General features: G+C 42.9%; 1 protein-coding gene across 1 annotated transcript in view; it reads left to right on the forward strand.

The window, feature by feature from the left end:
• Positions 1-20,584, forward strand: part of RBMS3 (RNA binding motif single stranded interacting protein 3) — a gene marked incomplete at its 5' end in the record, with an annotated part of 630,487 nt that overhangs the window by 340,397 nt on the left and 269,506 nt on the right. The window contains one exon of the mRNA XM_026045493.1: positions 3,779-3,837. Within this exon, the coding sequence (XP_025901278.1) occupies positions 3,779-3,837 (59 nt within the window). The remainder of the gene's footprint in view (positions 1-3,778; positions 3,838-20,584) is intronic.

The following is a 20,584-nucleotide window of genomic DNA, read 5'->3' on the forward strand; positions in this document are numbered from 1 at the left end:
ATTTGTGCTTTGCTACACTGTTAAATAACAGCGTGGGAAGAGTGTAGTGAGAAACAAGGGATTAGTCTAGCAAGCTGGAAAGAAATTCCTCTGAATGGAAATTTCAGCTCAGATTTTCGGTCGACATATTCCTGAGGTAGCAGTCTCACGGATTCGTAACATCTATTCCCTCTGATACTGTAATGCAGTGGGATTACCTTGATGATACAGTCATTATATTGAAGGGGTAGTAATAAGGTATTGAGATGAACTCAATTCCACAATTATCATTTTCTGGCCAGAGCTTTTGATTCAAAAAGCTTTGAAAGATACCTCTGTGCACTATAATTCTGGAGGAAATTAGATGGTGCTCTTGTTTTCTCATGCATGCCTAGTAGTTTTTGCATTAATAATGCCAATACTTTGTAGCACAAAAGCGCGGGCTGTTGGGTTTCATAGTAGTTGCCATTTGAGTCCAAGAGACTTAAAGGGCAGCTCTTAAGYAGCATTTTTATTCTTATTTCGATGAGCGCCGCACTTGAGGAATACATTTTTGGCATTTCTGGGTGGATAAGATCGCTTTGACAAAGCTCACACAATGGGGAAGCCAAACGCCGTTGAGAAGGAAGTGTAACTTTATACCACGCTCCACACGTGCAAGAAGAAATACATTTGTAGGAATGGAGTATGTGCCTGATTGCATGCAGCACACACGTTAACATTCCTCATCACAGCTGACATTCTGATTACTGTGAAATAATTGCTTGAAATATTTAGGAGAACTCTTCCAATTAATTCTAATTACTTTCTTGTGGTAGAGCTCCAGGTTTATAGCTGTAGATTAAAGTGAAAGGCCTACATGCAGCTAATTGCCGTATAGCCGTGTGTTGCTGTGGCACCTTTACTGCTCTGGTGGCTGTTTTCTCAAGCACTTAGCTGTGCAGTAACATTATGGGTTTGAGAAGCCTCTTGTGACGTGAGCAGAGTTTCTTCCATGAGTAAAATCTCCCAAATAACTGGGTGTTTRCAGGATCGGAGTGTGTGACAAGTAACTCTGGGAAGCCGGGAATAAAAGCAGTGGAGCCACAAATGTCTGTCTGTGCTGGCAAGAAGTGGTCGCTCTGCCTTCTCACATGCCTTGGATGAAGCCGCACATCAGTTTATGAGGAGTGGCCCAGCTAAAATGGAGGCCGGGTGTTAGTTTTTGTTGGCAGAGGCTTAGGTAGGGGCTGGATTTTATTTGAGGTTGCTGTGGGTTAGCCACTGATTTTTGTTGGGTTCTTTTTCCATGTAACTGTCAGAGGCCCTTTACTGTACAAGGCAGGCGTGTTTTTACATGTTTTTTGTGCATTTGAGTCTAAATCAAATAAATGAAGAGCCAGTGCATGGGCCAGATCTCCCCCTGGGCAGGTTGGCCCACAGAAGAGTCGTAACTCATCCCGGCAGCGGGCTTGGCTATGCCTTCCTAAGGGATGCGCTCCAACGTCTCCGAGGCCAAAGTCAGCTCTAGGTATTATCATGAGGAATTATATAACCAAGTGAAACGAACGTAAGGGAGTATAAAGGCCCCAGTTCTTGAAGCCCTTGACGTTAGCAAAGCCTGTGATCTCAGTGGTGAACGCGTTACAGCTGCTATGTGTGTCTCTGAAGCGTAGCCAGGCAAAACAGGGCCTCAGCTGCCTGTCCATGTAACCCATCGTGGCGGGTTGTGGGATGGAAGTACAYCTGCTTTTGGAGCACGAGATCCCACCTATCCGCAGGGCAAGCCTAACAGGGCCCAGCGTTGTACGTGGCACAAACCAGTAACGTCTTTAGTTCAGTTTGCCCTCTTCGTGTTCGCTGTCTTTCAGACTGGTTTCTGTCTGAAATACAAAATTTAGTATCCCACCTCAAAATGAAAATCAAATGGAAACAAATGCTTCTACCAATTGTTAAAGAAAGGAGAAATGGTGAAAATAGGAGACCATATAAATGGTCCCAATTTACGTTATGAACAAAAAATGGGGTAATAGGTGAAAAAGACAGTGGCCTTTCCCTAAAGCTAAGTGGCAATGTGTTACCTACCTTGTAGAAACTTCAACTGAGAACTTTGTCTACAGGGCATTAAATTACCTGAAGTTTTTCCTCCTGGTATTAGCAAGTGTTTGAGGCGAGCTGTCCTCAGTCCCTTCTGTTGCTGCTTCTCTCTCTTTCGTGAGATGTTTAAGTCTCCATTAGAGGCCAGACTAATACCCAAAGGAGCCATTTTCCAAATTGGTCCGTCTCTGGTTCACTCTTTCTCTTCCTTTTTCATTTTTTTTTCCCCGTTTCAATGGGTGTGCTGGACAGAAGAGCAAGGGAGAGCAGGGCACATCCTTGAATATAGATGCTCTGGCTCTGGCTGCCCTTGGCACCCTCTTTTGTGTAGCAGAATACACAGGCTCAGCTTTCATCCTGAGGCAGAGAGGGGAGTTGCGGCCAAGTCTTTCACATTTTGRTTGCCAGACTTCAGGCAAAAGTCACAAGCACCAGATTTGTATTGATGTTAATAAAGATTAACCAAATAAAAATTTGTTTGTCATATATCTAGGTGCTTTTTGGTCCATTTGATGTTGATTCACCTATGGAAAATAATCTAGTGTGCTGCTTTGCTGTTAGGAGGTGTAGTTTTATTGTTCTCTTTTGTGTAGTAATAGGGAATCATGGAATAGTTGTGGTTGGAATGGGACTCTGGAGATCATCTGGTCCAATTTCCCTGCTGAAGTAGGGTCACCTAGAGCAGGTTGTCCTTGTCCCGTTAGGCTTTGAGTATCTGCAAGGATGGAGGCTCCACAGCCTCTCAGTAATCACAAATCTTGTGTTTTATGGGAATGACTTTCCGAATGAAAGCTGAAAGAGTCAGAATACTTTATGTGCATTATTATTCTGGCAAAAGGAAGTTTTGGTGTTCTAGGCAGGAACTCTTCGATAACTCAGAGACTGAAATGTAACAATGACTTGAGAAATAAAATTACTTCCCCTATCCCCTCAATTCTTATATTCAGCTTTAAATAACCCTTTTCTGTGATTTCTTTAGTAGGAGTTAAGAGATACTGACTGCTAAATCTCCACTTCTGGTCTTCATCTCTGTAAGGTGAAGACCTGGTCTAGTTGCTTGATGTAACAAGCTGCAGCTGCCCAGTGGCATCCAAATTGTCCCTTCAGCATGTCAATGATAGGGATTTGCCTTGCAATACTGCATTATCTATGGGCACTGGCATATATTCAAATAAGTACCACTTGGAAAGAGTTAGGAGATGTATATAAATTGTAATTAAAAAATTGTAAATGTAATAAAACTCAAAAGTTTCTAAAATAGAACTTGAGCGAATGTGTAAGCAGGTGTATGTGCCTCTGTGTGCCTGTAAATAACCAACCATATCTTTTTTTCTTTTAATTTTTCTGTAGATCCTGGAGCAATCTGGTCCATCTGTATTAAAACAAACCTTATTTGGCATCTCAGAATTAAAAATGCATTATTAAGCAAGGCTAATTTAGTTAACCAGAGGAATATCTTTAGCAATACTGGCATCCTCAACTCTCTGCTCTAATTGGCATTGATGCCAGGCAGTGATCAGAGGGGAACAGGGTATGGCAAAAGACCAGGGCTTTGCCACTGGACTCCAAAGGTGTTTGTTGAACTCAAGTGAACTCAAGTCTGCAGGAGCATCAGGCGAACACTCTTCAAGAACGCTACATTTCTTTYTTGTGTGCGTGGAAAAATCTGTGTTTATAATTATAGAATAATGACATGAATGTCTCTCTTTTACTTTCTTTTTAGGTATGGGAAAATCGTATCCACAAAGGCAATCCTTGACAAGAACACAAATCAGTGCAAAGGTATGTACAGAAAGTCCTCCCTGCGAGTTCCGTGTCTGTGTGAGTGATTGACGGGTGGCTTGACTGCCAAGGCTTTGGCTCCAACTGTGCAATCAACATAATGTGCGGTATATTGCAAACATATTTAATAATGGCAATGCTTTGAGTTGTGTTTCCAGTAACATTTCTCATTAATTTTTTTCATTAACAAACAAAATGAAAATCACAAATCAGAACAAGTATCAAATTGCTTCGGCAGAAAAGTAAATTACCTTCTAACCACATAGTGCAGTCTGATTTGAATGATATCATCAGTGATGCAAATTGATTTCCTATATGAAAACAAAAAAACCTTTGGGAAAACTTTCACAAGCAATATCAGGTTTACTTTTTTTACCTTGTGGTGTTATGGCCTGCACTGTTGGAGGAAGAAAATATTCCTTGTAACGCAGATAGGTTTGCGAGTTGGGATACTGAGATATGAAAATGACTCCTCTTCCAATTTCAGTTCTTTGCTAACGTATTAGAGCACTTCTTTTAGTAAAATATAGCATGCTAGATACTTGTATGTGTGTGTATATGTATTTGGCTATATCTGTCAGGATAAATATTGTCTAAGATATGTAGAAATATCTCAAGACTGAAATTACTATTTGTTTGCCAGTCTGAAGAGCCATCATTTTGTGGAAGCTTTGTTTTAAAATGGCTCCGTGATACCACATGAGTGATATACACAATCTTTTGGGAGTAATAGGATCTGCTAACGTGGATCCTTCACATAAGAASCACATTCTGGACAGCATTTCTGTATGATTTTGTTGTACAGGAATATCTCAGTAGTGGCAAAACAGGGTGTGAGGAGAGGCAGAGAAAGACATCAGCGGAAATTATGAGAAGAATCCTGCCAGCTGTAGCAAAGATGTTCTTGCTGTTTGTAGAAGTGTGTTGGCACTTTGCATAAAATCACACATACAAACATGTGTGGCAGACCCCTTGTCTGCCAGCAAGAGCATTCGTTAGCTGGAGCTGTGTGCGATAGGAAGGGCTTGTGGATCAGAGGAGCCAGGGAATGGGGCTCCGGGGCAGGGAAGAGCTGGGCACTCAGGAACAGGATGGCTGGAAGACCAGAATTACTGGATGAGAGGGATGAGAAGTGGCAGTGCTGCGATAGGGTAATTTGGGGTTATCTTGGTAACCTCAGGGTTGAGATGGTCTTCACCATCTTGCAATCCGACTAAGAATTTTGTCTGGTGATGGGGACATGTGGGTCTTTTTTCCCTTTCCCATCATCACAGAGGACTGACTTCATTGTCCTTTCAGGTGTCAGCTTCATCATTTTTTTATCTTTTTATTTATTTTTTTAATGTAGTTACCAGAAATGGGCAACAACCAGGATGGAGTTGGTCTRGATTTCAAAGCCTGTCAAATAATCAAAAGAAACTTTCCAAATAATCAAAAGAACTTTCCAAAAGTGAAATATATTTGTGTGTGTTGATCTTGGTTGTCTAAAGCCGTGGTGCTCTGTGGAGCACCTGGAGCTTGCTGGAGCAGATCTGGGGACAGGTGCATTGTAGTTGGCCCTGATCTTTTTTAGAAAAAGCCTGCACGTTAGTGGTCTCCCCAACCACTCCTACAAACATGGTAGGACACGATCAGAATTTCTTTTCATTCCCRTTGCCTGTGGTAAATGACATGAGGAATAGATTTGTTTGCAAAACAGGAAAACGTGAAGTGAGAAGAGCGTAAAGAATATGAATGAGAGAATTTAGAAAAGAATAAACATCTGGGTTTGGTGCCATTGATACTGTAGTTTGTTTAGATATTATTGTAGTAGGAGCTGTATGGCAGTGAGTTGGAATGTTTAAAAGTTTACTTTCCTGCTGTGTTATTATACTGTAGGGCAGAAAGATATATTTATTTGTATTTTCAAAGATGGATCTTTATGACATAAGTAGTACCATTAAAAGATCATAAACATAATTGGATTTATTAACAATATGCTTCATGGAACAAAAAAAAAGAAATGGATGTATTGCTGCTTTAAATGCTGGATACAATTTCCTTCTTCTTCAGTAAATTTACCAAAAAATAAAGTAAAAAAAAAAAAAAAAAAAAGTTCATAGAAGTCAGAACTGGAAGGGACCTCAGGAGGTTGTCTGGTCCTTTCCCCAGCCTCAGGCTGGGATCAGCTCTACCTAAACGGCTCCTGACAGATGTTTGTCTAAGCGGTTCTCCAAAGCCTCCAAAGGTGGAGATTCCACAGACTCCTTAGGCAATCCGTTAGRGAGCTCGCTATCCTCACGGTAATAAAGCCTTTCCTAATGTCTCCCCTAAATCTCCCCTGATGCAATTTAAGCCTCTTGCTTCTTGCCTCATGCCCAACGGCCGTGCAGAGCAGTTCATTCCTTGCCTCTTCGCAGCAAACCTGTACGCGTTTGAGGGCTGCTCTGGGCCTGTCGTGCCTTTTCTTTAGACTAAACACTGCTCGTTTCCCTCTCTCCGTAGAGGTCCTTTGTGTCGTGTTTGGGCTCATACTGCATTCCACTGCTCCCGGGCTAATTAGCTCATGTCCTTCCCGGCACGGAGCAGCAGGCAGCCCCAATCCCACCCTTTTCACTAGTGTCAGAAGGTGGTTCCATTTGTCCCCGGTGCTCTTGGTTGTGTGCCTGTGTAATGAATACGTGTGTGTCTATATATATACATCTAATTTAAATATATATATAGATGTGTATGTTTTCTTGCTGTGCAGGGTGTTGCATGCCCTGTGCTCAGCGAGCGTCCGCATCCCGCGGCTGCGGGCGCTGCTGCCAGCCAGGCATTCCTTATGGGACCAGACTTTGTGCTCCTGATTATTCCCTTCTTGAGCTAGTCCTTTTCATTAGCCTGTATTGAATTTTATCCTTATTTATTTATTTATTTATTTATTTATTTATTTATTTATTTATTTATTCCAGGCTATTCCTTAATTTGCTGAGATTATTCTCAAATCTTAAATCCATAGAGTGCCTGCCACGCTGAGCTCTTCAGCATCCTCCTTACAGCTCCTAAACGACTTCCCCAATCCATTAGACAAGGTCGTTTTGAAAGGCTGAGCAGAATCCCGCCTGGGAAGGGACTTTGGAGGAACCCCTCTCRCTACAGCAGACGCTCCGATAGCGAGCCAAGGGGAGCTGCTTTTTTAAATTGGATGTGCCAGTCAATCTGGCACCCCCGTCACTGCCGTTTGAGCTGGCTTCTCTTTCTGCCGCCTGTTTGTGCTGTGAGGGACAGCCAAGGTCTTCCCAAAAGACCTTTCCCTTCCCAACGTGCAGAGCCCTTCGTTGTCCGCGCACGAGCGACGTGCCTGGAGGGTTGGCACGAGCTGTCCTGGGAAATCCGTACCGGGTGTTAGCGCTCGCCAGGTATCCGCCGGGGTCTCTCAATGGATTTATGGGACTATTTGTTCTGAGATGTTTTCCAGAAGTTGGAACTGCGTTAAAGTGGCTCCAATTCATGGGGACCTACATTCCTTCAGCCTTAAAAAAACAAAACCAAACCGAACGCAGACATTTTCGGTGTTCCCTTCCCATCTTCCGGATCTCCCTCGTCTTCCATGAAGTATGAGATTTTCTGGTGCAGGAGCRCAGCATCCTGTGATGTTCACAGGGTGCAGGAGAATGGATTAAATTTGAGCAGAGGATAAGGAAATTCTCGTGTAATTGGAGATTGCAAGTCACATTTCAGCATCTTTGGTGTTTTGCCCAAGCTATTTAGTCARTCTCAAAATGTAAAATGCAAAGAAACAAAAATAAAGAAATAAAAAATAAAGCAAAGAAACGATTTCAAGCAAGGCGTGCATCCATATGCACATCTGTTAAGGCGGGCTACTGCTTAGGTTTCCTCTGTCAAAAATGAGGAACGCGTTCTGAAATGGTTTCATTTACTCCCCAAACAAAAACAAAAAAGATTTTCTGAAGGCGAGACCCTCTGCTCACRGTGCTAAGGAGTAGGGTTAGATGAGGAAGTTTCCCTGCTCTGAATTAAGCAGTTGCGTCTAAAGAAATCATCTCTGCTTCGAGAGGGTTCACGAGAGGGAAACCTTTCGAGGTGACCTCTCGTTTGGAGACAGTTCTTTGTTGGTGGCATGGACGCTAAGCGAGGCATCGCAGCAGCACCGCGCGCTCCGTAAGGGAGCAATATATAACACCAAATGAGCCCGGTCACGACAAAATGGCCAGAAATCACTGAACAAAGCCGGGAACAATCACATATGGAGAATAATGAAAAACAGGCACGATTCATTCAGATGTTCAAACACACACACAAAAAGAAACCCCTAATGAACGAGTTGGAGAGTTCTGGCTGCTTTGGCGTTTTCCTCTCCCTCCCCTCCTTCCCTCAGCCCCGTGTGCGCTTCCCTTCAGGGTCTACTGGATTTGCTGAGTTAAAAAGTGGGGGAAATGAAATAAAAGAGCCCTTGAGAAGAAGCAGGGAAACTGGCCATGCCGACTCTTCCCGGCGCRGCCCTTTCCCCGCGGCTGCTCCAGGCTGCTCCGCGCGCAGCATATGGACGGCTTCCATAGCTGCTAGCCGAGGAATAGGGAGCAGTTAACCTGCCAAGTGCACAGGCCCCTTCCTTAGCCCCTGAGTGCTGTCATCCGCACCTGCCCTTGCAGGCACTTCATTGCACGCGGGCAGATTTACTTCCCGGTTTAATCAGGAGCTCCTGTTATTTTGGGCACTTTGTTAGGAACTGGGAAGATGGGAAGGGGAGAATGACTAAAAGTCTTAAATCCCACCTGTGGGATTTTTTTTTTAATAAATAAAAGCTCTGAATCACAGTAATGTGTAGGAGACAAACACTTCAACTGCATATTCTTCATTTTATGTATATTTTTCAAACCATGCGCGACTTGATTTGTTGGCTGGGAGTGTTTGCCTTAGGAGAGAAATGTGCCTAACCTGATGAGGGGAACTGTAGAGACTCTGTTTATAATGTTAATATTTCATTAAGACATTTTTCTTGTCAAGAAACCTGTTGTTAGCAATGATGTGCTCACTTTAAGATACAATAACTGAAGATGCAGATAAGCTTTCTTTAAAGTTGCAGTGGCTTTATGCTTAAAAAAATATATATACTGAAAAACAARCATTAGGTCATCTCTGTTAACCCASCACGTATCGCATACAATTTTATTTCTCCATTTGCCTGGCTGTCTTTAGACCAAGACTTAAATCTTACCGTGACCTATTTTATAAATTGAGAGTTTATTTGTGCAACAAAAGTGGGATAACGGGATAACTGGAGGCTTATTGCAAGTGTTGGAGATAATTGGACTGGCATGATGAAGTGCTGCTTTGTATCTCCCACAAGAAGTTTACCCTGCCTTGTGTTTTAAGTCATTGGTGCTACTCATCTGCTTAAGTTTACCAGCATCCTCACATGTCCTAATGAAGATGAGCTTGATGAACAGGAGGCATCTGCTCTGCTAAACAAAACTTTGTGGAGTGCAATAGATATGACTTGGAGAGCATATTGAGCTTTTAAGACTTCAAATATCAGTAATTTTTGGCACACATTCTATGAGGAGTAATGTATATTTGTGATCATACAAATTCATTCATTTCTATTTTGTATTCCTTAATTAATTGCTGTTATTCCTAAGATATTTGAGATGGCAAAATTTGATAGTGACTATCAACATGAAACCACTCCATGTAAAATCATAAGAAAGTGGCTCAGCTACATGGAAAGCTATTTTGTTAAAAAAATTTATTTATTGGAAATAAGCTCAAAACGCAGTAACTGCGCTCTGCTATTTACAATTCTCAGAATTGCCCTTTTGAGAGAGAAAAAGATTCGAGCCAAGTAGGTCTGTGCCTGATCACAGCCTGTAAACTGTGCGCTCTAGGAGGGCAGGCACAGCAGGCTTCAAGGGGAAATGGATCTCGTGGAAAGTAAATAATTTGTAAAACAGTCTTATTTAATTTTGAAGCTCTAGCCTCATGTAAAAATAAATCAATCCTATTTTCGATGCCGGCATAGACAATAGATGTGATTTTTTTTTTGTGCATGGGTTTTGTTTGTTTGTTTGCTTTGTCTTTTTATTCCTGACCCATTCCAAAGTTCTACGTCATCAGCAGCTGAATAGTTCACAAGTTATTCAAAGTGCAGCAATAGGGAATATTTTAATTTGGCCAGTTTTCAGACTCTGAGGGATTTGTGGAAGCCGGATAGAGGCTGAAGTTGCAAATTTTATGTGCGACCCTTCATCTGTCTCTCCTATGACCTGGAGCAGCCGCTGCTAATGCAGCCCTGGGTGCCTTGATCAAAGGGTGAAAATCAGGCCTCTTCTGGTGCCCCTTCTGGTGAGGAAACCACTCGATAACCCCAAATCTCTCRAGTTTGAAAGTCAAGTCTTGCACCGTGTCGCAGGTCCCGTCCTGCTGCTGGACAGCACATGGTGGTGCAGCACCAGGTCCTCGTGGAAGGAAAGGGACGTCAACACGTGCTTTAATTTCACCCCCAATGCAGAACCCGTTTGCTATCTGTCATTCAGTTTCGGAAGCTGCAGCTATGAATATTTTGAATAATGGCCTTCTTACTGTATGGTAGGACTGATGTCATGTTCTGCAACATTTCAAGTCAGAAAAACAATGCAAACTTGTCAGGCCAATTTTCTTTCAGAAAAACTTTAGAAAATCATAATGCCTTTGAACATCATGAAGTTGTTTGTTTAAAATAAGTAATTTTTCTTTTAGTTTGTTTTCTAGTTACTACGTCTTGACTTTCCACTCCTGTGTTGCTTACAGGAATTGCTCAGGAACTAAGTATTTTTCTTTTGAATTAAAAGCTATTGTGATGTAGCCACGTGAGACGAGGCACGAGGTCTTTAGGAAAAGCACGTCGCAGGGGTRCAGCCGAGTACAATGAAAGGAGTTGGCCGTGAGGAACGACGAGGTTAAAATATTCCCTGGAGAGAAGGTGATGGTGCTGCAGGTTCTCACCCCAGCTCACCCCATGGGAACTCGGCTGCTCYGCAGGCTCATGAACGATCCTGCTGTTCTGCAAAAATGAATTTTAAAGAAGCACCAGCTTCCTGATTTAAAAAGCACGGGTGAATATATTTAAAAAAATATATATGCAGCAGCCCTTTTGACCTGGCAGGTGATGGGTTTGGAGCTGGGCAGGTGCACAAAGCAAGAAGGGTTTGCTGGGTCTCCAAGGGCTTGCTGGGCTGTGCCGAGCCGCCGGCGATGGCGAGAGCGCCCTGCGGGACTCGGCGCTCGGGGGATGCTCTTTGCTGCGTGGAAGCCGCATCCGGCCTCGGCTTCGCTAAAAATTGCTTATCGAGTTTAAAGCCAGGTCCTCTACAGAGGAAACTCTGTTCTAATTAGTTCCCCAGACACTTTCTTAAACAGCTTCATTGCAATTAAGGAAAGCATTTCCTGGGTCATTATCTTTTCATAAATGAACTCATGGCCTAGCAAATATTTTCTATAAAGAGACCCAAGATGCTCAAGTATTCTGTGACATATCTCATCTGTGATTATTCCAGAGTTCTTAAATTTACTGCTTCCAAAATTTGCAGGCCCCTGTTGCTGGCGAATAACTGATTTGATATTTTTTTTCCTTAGTAGAAGTAAAAAAAAATAAAATTTCCAATTATACACAGTGATTAAAGTTTTGGTTCATTGGTCTGTATAAGACTTTGCCAATAGCTTGGCATCCATTTGAAGTGCATTTTGGGACTGGGTAATGTTAGCAGGCTCTTAGTGGTCTCAGCTGACTTGCAAACATCTATTTCATATCACAGAAGTGAACAGAGGGAGGGTATTTTTGTCTTTGAACAGTGATTAATAATTAGCTTTTTTGAAAACTCAGCTGCAGTGCTGTGGCTATTTCACCTGTCTCGCAGAATCAGTTCCCTTGAACTTGATCTTTCCTTGAACCCTTTTCCCCGGTGCCCTGATATAACATAATGTATCAGTAAATCTGTTTGGCCTCTGGTTTCTTCAAGTCTGCTCGGTCGCGATCGCACTCGGCTGTGATGTTGGTTCACCAGGTCTCAAGGCCTTCAGCACAGCACAGCGGAGCTGCGGAAGATGCCTCTGGTAGATCCACAGGAGAACATTTTGCTCCTGCTCCTCAGTTCCCTTCAAGTCTGCTCTATTAGACTCTATTAGGGAATCCTGTCTATGCCAAACACACGCGTGCGAGTGACAATTTGATAATAAATCCAATCGAGAGGCCCTTATTGAGCACAGTTACTCGAGAGGAGCCGTTCAGCATCAGATCTGTTTGTTGTGGTGTGGCTTGGCTTTGCGTTGTGCTGGCAGCCAGAACAGGCCTCGTTCGCCTCTTGCCCTCCTAAAGACCCGGCCTTGCCTTGAGTTTAGAACAGCAGAACTGCTTCACCCTAGTGAGTTAAGCAAATGTTCTCCTTCCCGGTGGATAATACACCGTGCGAGTAAAGCAGTAATAGCCCATGCCATCATTTTTATTAAATCTGCCTTCCTGGGCGTTGGAGGGCTGCGTGTCTCGCGGYGGCGCGTGATGAGGAGAAATAGATGCACGGCACAGGAGGAGAATCASAACCTCTGGCAAGACAGATGCAGTCCCTCAGCTCCGAACAGAAACCCACTCACACCAGTGCAGGGCAAGGAACCTGTCAATATTACCCCATCAATTCAGGCTATCGTAGCTGGGCAGCAGTAAAACTCTAGATGCTAATCTGCTGTGTGTGGAACAACCATCCTCTACAACAAGTAATTAAGACAGCCTTGTCTTATGGACGTTGCTACCCAGGGCTTTGAAAAGGGCCAGTGTCCACAGTTAATTTTGGGTGCTATAAATAATCTTATGACTTTGAATCAAGTTAAACACTTTTTTTTTTCTTTGTAAACACTAAATTTGCAAAAATAAAAAAGATCAAAAACAAAACCAAAAACTTCCCTCCTTCAGATTTCCCAAGAATACCCTTACATTTGGATAGTATTTAGTGAGGTTTTTAGCTCAAAATATTTTGAGAAAAACTAACTTTCAATATCAGAGAAGAAGGAGAACGTTAGGAGTGGCAGAAGTGACTATTATTTGACAAAATAGTTTTGACTGGATTGTCCTCAAGGACCAATGACGGGCTGATGTTTTCTTCCATTAGATGGCAGTGCTGTGATATATGGTTTCCTGGACCCCCAAATTCGAAATTTGACTTWAAAAATCGCAAATGACTCAATTTAGAAAAATTTATAATTTCAGAGCTTCCAAGGTCTTCCATCTTTTCTTCACATACATTTTTTTTTTTTGAAATATCATCTCGTTTCAAGGAAATGTGAAAGAAGACCAGAAGTGTCATAAATAACTATGTTGATAAAGTTATTTATTATTATAAAGTTGTGCTGGAAAACTGGCAGCTACGGAGAGTGGTGCCTTAGCTCTCTCACAGAGGGAAGTGCAGGGTGGACCTATTTTTTTCCACTGGTTAATATAACCAGAGTAAAGCAATACTTGCTTGGCTATGGTATAGCCAGAGCCAGGAATAATCTGGGATCAACTAAAGATATCATAGGGTTGGGGAGAAGCACTAAGGAATATTGGGGATGACCGAATTGGGAMAATATTGGGGAAATCATAGTGTGTCCCAGTGGGCATAGGACATGGGCAGAGGCAAGAAAGGCAGGACTCAACTTGACCAGAAAACAAGCTGTAATCATGTCATTGCTCATAGATTACTCTGCTTGATTCTGCATAAAGGAAGAAGATCCAGAAATTATATATAGACACACACACACACACATATATATATTTAACATGATCTCTATAAAAATCTTTCCACCATCTGCCCTTGTTGCTTGTGGTGTTAATGTGGTTGTTATTTATTAACTTATTAAATATGGAGCAGTAAACACCATTTATTTTCAAATGGATTAAAATGGACCTGGTGCCCTTCATGGCTTTTCATTAATTGAATACTTTTGCTAAGCTCTCTGCTTTAGGAGCACAGGTTGCAGCCAGGAGATGGGGGTCAGGGGGGCCCCTGTTTAAATGCATGTTATCTCTATGTTAATTGCCTGCGTATTTAACCAACCAAGCCTGGTGTTCTGCAGAAAGTAAAGGGTTTTGTGGTCAACCTTTAATTGTAAAACAGCAAGAAAAAATCTGAGCAACCTGSTTTGCCCGAGGTGTCTGGGTTGCTCCTGTCAGTCCCTTCAGCTCACTGCAAATTGCAGGGTAAATTGCACATAATTGATGAAGCCGCCGTTTATAAAACCCTCAAACTGAGGACACATCAGTGCTCACAATTCCAGGGTTGAATTTCTGTTTGTTTGTTGCACATTATCCTCATCATTCTTTCCTTTTTAAAAGAAACAGATTTATTGCTAGTATTGATAGTTATTAGGGAAGAAAGAGGAAGTAGATATGCTGTGGATTTTGCAGGTGGAAACATTAGGATTGTTGCACTAAGAGCGAGGGCGGGTGCTGTGGGACAGCTGATTTGGAGACCAGTGGAACCAATAAACCTCCATTTGTGGCTCTTTGCAGTGCTTTGGTGTCTAAAAACACAGGTGATCTGCATTCTGTCTTGAACTGTTTTGAGATGACTACCTTTGTCAAATTGGTTTCAAAAAGGGCAGTCGATTCAAAAGTTATGAGGAACAAGAGGCTGGCAGGGAAATATGGACAAGTATTTCATATTTCTGCAGCATATTCTTTTTTTTTCATAGTGATTTCTAGAATTCAGATTGCTTTTTTGATTGTATATTGAACTGATATACCTATGGACAGACATATCATCCACATATATAGGGACAATGCATCAAGTTAAAATGAGTAAACAGGATTTTTTATTCATGTCATGACTCTACATTTGCCTGCAYTTATTTTTTTCCTGCCCCTTGGTTACCTTGTCACTTAGTCTGATTAGGTCCTTCTGCAGTTTTTCCCAGCTGGCCCYCTCTTCCCTGTCCCAAACAACCAAGTCTCCTCGCTGTGTGGCCCCCTGTCTTGCCCAAGAAGCGGGGTGTGCGCTGTGGGACCTGGCATGGGTCCATGCCAAAGTCCCTTGGTGATGTCCTGTTGTAGGAACGACCATGGCCTCCACTCTCTGGTTTTATCTTTTAACCAGTTGTTTATCCAAGAACTTTCCTCTTAGCCATGTCTGCTTTCAAGGAGGTTTCCTCAGAAACCTTCTGTGGGGACCTTGTCAAACACTTTTGGAAGACCCAAGCAGGCTGCGTTACTCAGGTCACCTTTATCYTTGTTGACCTTTTCAGAGAACTCCACTAGGTTTGTGAGACAAACATGCATAAGGCAGGTTAATTCCTTCTGCATATTATACACCCATAAATTTTATTCTATTTCTGTAATTTCTGCTAATTTGACATGGGGCTTGCAGGCCAGTAAGTCCCCAGATCTCGCCTGGATTCTGTTCAGAGCACTGTCATCACATTGGCCACTCCAGGGCCTTCAGAGGCAAAGTTCATTTTTTAAAAAAGGAGGCTACCCACTGCTTATTAGCATGTGCAGTCAGCTCTTTCATCCTGGAGCTTTTAGGACCGGGAGGGTGAGTAACATCTGCTGCTGGCAATTTGCTCCTGTTCACTTTTGTCAATTTGTCTCATAACCTCTTCTGTGACCATTTCAAATTAAGAGTTGCATCTGTTGTTCTGGGCTTCCTAAGCAGCTGCTCTGTGAAACAGCACCTAACAAAAAAGATGTGATCTTTGCATTAAATCCTGTTTTGCCCAATCTGTGTCGGTTAATAAGGCCCCGTGTGAGCGCTCTGCTTTCCGCATCTTCCTCTGCATGCTGCGGTTCAGGTCTCATCCTGGCTGGGCAGCCAGCAGTACAGCCCTCACTCTGTGGTAATACCTATTCTGACCATTTGCTTTTATTCTTAGTTCTCTTTATAGARGGCAGTCCTTCCCCCCGAGCACGGCCTGTGACATCTGCATCATGCATTTTATATTCTATCGTAGGGCTACGGTTCTGTACTCACTGTCACCCTCTCACCATGTTCCCGAATACCTCAGTGTTTCCACACTGTGGTACCTTCTCCAGCTCTGTGCTCACACAGAGGTGCCTTTCCCGTGGGGAAGGTGCAGGTAGGATCCTTGGCGTGGATAAATTGGGTAGCTCCCACTTCATTTCTCCTCCCTGAGAGTTTGATAGGGTGGTTCCTCAGGTGCTTTCTCCGTAGGTAAAATGTATTTGACCTGTCCTCCTTTTGTTCCCCTAAGGACACAAACTAGCGGCCAGTCTCCTGTGTCTGTACTTGGTTTGCCGGCGTGAGGACCAAGAAACACCGGCAAGTTTGCACAAGAAAATAACTCCGAAACCATTTTTGTCCAGCGAATGTCCAGAGGCCTAGCGAGGCGAGCTGGCTGTTCTTGGGCAATGGGGACAAGGCAGAGGAGCAGGAATGAAATGCTGCACTGTTATTTTCACTGGATGTGGACGCTATCATTCAGTCATTTCATATTAATAAGGCTCATAGCAAAATAGGATTTTCGGATTAGGATTTTAAAGCCTCATGCTCCCACTGTGTTTTCGGGAAGAGTGAAAGCACATGTTGCCAACAGGACTAAGTGAAACCAGAAATTTCATTTCGGTTTAGACGGTCTTTTAACTGACACTCTGCTCCTGGGCTTGGCATTCCTGGAAGGGAGAAGTGGAATGAAAAAGGGCAAAAATTTCCAGTCAACATTTGGGTTGAATTTGCATATAACTAGGAAAGGAAAAGAAAGAGGAAAGGAAAGAAGTGCCATTGTAATTCCAGTGTTGTTCCAGTTTAACCTCAGAAGCGCTTGCTGTTCTGTACACTTCTCATACGCCTTTCATTTGATAGGCTGCATCAGTGTCTCTGCATCATTATTTTGTCATGGTAAATAGGGTTTAAACAAAGCAAGCATTTCAGTCAAAGGATGTTTGGATTGGTGTATAGAAAAGTGTACTTATTTATTTTATTTTTTAATCAGCTCACTTCCCAAATTCCTTCAGACAAGAAAACAGAAATGAGATCAGCTTATCTCCTCSCTAGCAGAGCTCCACATTGCAGGTTGCAGAGCTAGTCTGGGGCTGTTCAAGATGATCTCTGCGATACGGTGAGAAAGGCCTTCAGCTTTCAGTTGCCCTCCACCAAACAGTGGTATCAAGGAGCTGGTGATAGAGGTATCAGCAGTTTGTGTACGTGGGTATTAAAGTACTTCAGTCAAAGTTGAAGTATCAGTGCATCTCGTACAATACCTTGCATCATTATAAAGCAAGAATTAACAGTTGTGAGCATTTACCTAGACCTTATGCAAGTCATAAGGTGTAAATAACAATTCAAAATATAATTTTGGACTAGATATAATCATTCCTAGAAAGACTGGYTTAATATCAACAGCTAGATCAGCACTGACATTTACAGCTGACAGTTGGGTTCCTCTCGTTAGTGTTTCTGTATTCTGTGTCCTTTATTCTTCCTTCTCCTGAATTTTGTGAAAGTAACGGGGTCATATTAGGACGTGCGTACTTAGCATCAGATATGTGCTGCAGCACTGTGCTGAGCAAGGCCGTGAATTCCACTAATATCAATCTCCTCCGTAAACATACGCCAGCTCTGGTGCCTCCTGAAGCTTCAGGGTTCATTTTAGGACAGAGGATGCCCAAGCAGACTATCACGGGATGCACAAATCTACCATGCACGCTAAGCCTCACACCTCAGGATTCAGTTTTATGGATGGCTTGTCAGAAATATCACAGGCCGTAGCATGAGGAGAGGTTTAAAAAGCCTCCTCCGACACTGTAAGGATGTAGAGGCGGTGTTGCGGGCTGCCGTGCTCRGAGTGGGTTTGGTCGTTGCCACCAGCCTCTGTGTCAGAGCTGTTCCCTCCACTCTGCTGCATTTACAGCATTGTTTTGGTGCTCAGTCCTGCACGCCTTTACTGCTGTGAGTAGTTTGTATGGCTGCCTCATTTGAACCTCAAAGGGGGCTGCAAAGTGGAGCGAGAAGTTTCTGGAAGCCTGAGAGTTAATGCAGAGCAGGAGTGGGCCCTGGCCTCTGCCAGATTCTGCAGGGAAAGGAGGTATTTTACACCACTGGCACAGAGCGTGCAGGGAACAGCTCCAAAGCTGCAGAAACAAAGTTTCCCACAAAGACCTTTTTTTTTTTTTTTTTTTTTTTTTTTAAAAAAAAAAAAAAGTCATGCTGCAGGAATTAAGTTGGAGATATCACTGACCAAAAGGACATTTTTTCTGAATGAGCCGAGAACCAAAGGAAATGACTCCGGGGTTTAAAATCCTTTTATTTCCTCTGTGGAAGATATCTGTGCAGCTGAAAGTAACCATTTGGGCTGGCTCCGAGCCAGACTTTATGGGAACTGAGATTAGGAAGTCCTATGGTCAAAATAGCCATTGAACAAATTGCTTCCAGTTTAAAGCCTCAAATTTCCTGATAAAGCTGCAGCATTTAACCCTTCCAAAAAAAAAAAAAAAAAAAAAAAAAAACAGAAAAAAGAACAGTGATTCAGTTGGGTGAAGGACCTGCCAGTTCTGAGGCACATTGTGTTGCTGCAGTCGTGGTTTGCGGGGGGCTCCCTGCAAAACCTCTGTGAGTTTTGGCCTTGGGCCGAGCAGAACCGCCAGGCAGGTGCCACGACATGGGGACASCCATGGCCGCTCGCGCAGCGTCCGTCCCTCCGTCCATCCTCCTCCCCACGTGTGAAGGGCCGGAGCAGGGCGGGCTCTGCAGCGGGGCTGGCGAGGGCAGCGCCGGCTGGAGCAGGGGCACGATGTCCCCTTGGTGTGCGAGCGCTCGTGGCTCCGCGCGCGCGTGGCGTGTTCGTCACGTGCCAGCGCCTTTGCACAGCCCGCATTGGCAGGTCCTACATCCTCCGCAGGTGTTTCTGTCAGCTCACCTGAGAGGCTAATTCCCACAATAATAAATCTCATTATTAGTAAGGTGTTTTTTTTTTTTTTTTCCATTATACTCAGCCTAAATTTTGCTTTTCCTAATTCAGTCCCACTACACTTCATTAGCCCTCCTCCCATACCTCTGGGCACCACACTAATTAATTCCTCTCTCTTTTTGGTCTTTGCTTTTTACCCTTCAGTATTGTAGTTCAATGTTATAATGCCTTCCTCCTTTCTTGTACGTACTCAGCCCAACAAATAGGTTTTAGCTTTGGCAGTCCTTCCTTGTAAAGCTGTTCCTGACGACCTCTATTCAATGTTATTGTTCATCAGCGAGCAAACCTTCCAGTTTGTTTACAAATTGCTGGTATCAAAGTGATCAGAACAGATGCATTACCCCAAGTGAGTGTGTGAGTGACATTATAAACTGGGAATTTGTATATCAATGCATTTACRCCATTTCTGTTTGCTTTATTTTATTTTATTTATTTTTTTTATCATTTTCTTCTTGGAGTGTGTGTGAGAGAGGTTGATCATTCTTTCTATGATTAGATCAAAGAGTCTGACTTTTTAAAATGTATTCAGGAAGTCCTATTTTATAAATATTTAGAACATRGGTGATTTTAACAATTTGATGCTTTTCAGAATGTGTTTTATATGTGGGTGGCCTGGCATGAACTTTACGCTAGGCTCAGTTTGCATGTCTCTCCTTTTCAGCCAGACTTGCTTCTCCAATGATTTCTAGGCTTTGTGAAGGCTGATCTGTCTTATTTTGCTCTTCACTGGTAATGCAAATAATCAGTCTCCCTGTTACTTCGGGATGTTAGCTCGTGTATTCATAGGCAGGGACCATATTTCCCTTCACTCCATTTCCCCTTTCTGCTCCCCGTGTCTTCTCTTTATGCTCAGCTGAGTGCAGGTGAACTAAGCGACTTAGTAATGACACAAATGTTCAGTCTTTCATTGAAACCTCCCAAGGCCCCCCTCCCAAACCAGTCCATGAAGAAATAAACGCTGGAAAGTGCATATCCATGGTATCTGGCAAATATGGTAGATACCATCATAAAAGGTAGGACTGATAGAAATTACCAATTTGTAACCAGGAGTTATCACTTGTTGAGAGTGGTTGTTTCTGTTGGGACCAATCGRCCAACTCTTTTGCAAAAAGCCCTCTGAATTTTCATTTCACATTTCCACCAGGCTTGATGTCTCTATTTCTCATTTCAACTCCACTGTAGAAATCTAATTTGTGTGTTTTTGGTCACCCCTAAAATGGAAATCCTGGCTGGACAATGTCCCCGTGGAAGACAGATTTGGAGGAAAGGCCAGGCTGCCTGAACACAGTGAGGAGCTGCTTAGCCTGAGGAAAACTGCCACAGACCAGTCATGAATGATAAACAGGAAAATTAGGAATAAGGAGTACTCTGTAAGGATGTTCCAAAGTCATGCATTTTTAGTCCTTATCTTAGAGATGATGGAAGACTCCTAATTCACATAACAGGAGCAACTAGTAAGCCTGGACTGGAGACCTGTCACAATAAYGAACTACTGTTAGCTTGGGAGGTTGTACTTAATAGGCATACGGAGCGATTTTGCAGTGTCTGTATTTAAATGGATCAGTAATAAGACTGAATTATTAATAGTCAGAACTTTCATTCCTTAAAATAGTTTAATGAATTTTAAGATCGCCTCACAGGAGGTTTATTGGTCTGTTTTTGAGATCCCTTTCATGGAAACAGAGGCAGCGGGAGCAGGGAGAGGTTATGTCTTATATCCTTAACCACATCTGTGGGTAACAACGCCATACAGGCAAGTGTTGTTGAAGCTGGAATTAAATCTCCTGAGCTTTCTCTGCAGTTCTATGTGTATCTTACAAAAAAAAAAAAAAAAAAA

The sequence above is a fragment of the Nothoprocta perdicaria genome, unplaced genomic scaffold, assembly GCF_003342845.1.
Source record: "Nothoprocta perdicaria isolate Ctin4 unplaced genomic scaffold, notPer1 scaffold_40, whole genome shotgun sequence".
NCBI classification, from domain to species: Eukaryota; Metazoa; Chordata; class Aves; order Tinamiformes; family Tinamidae; genus Nothoprocta; species Nothoprocta perdicaria.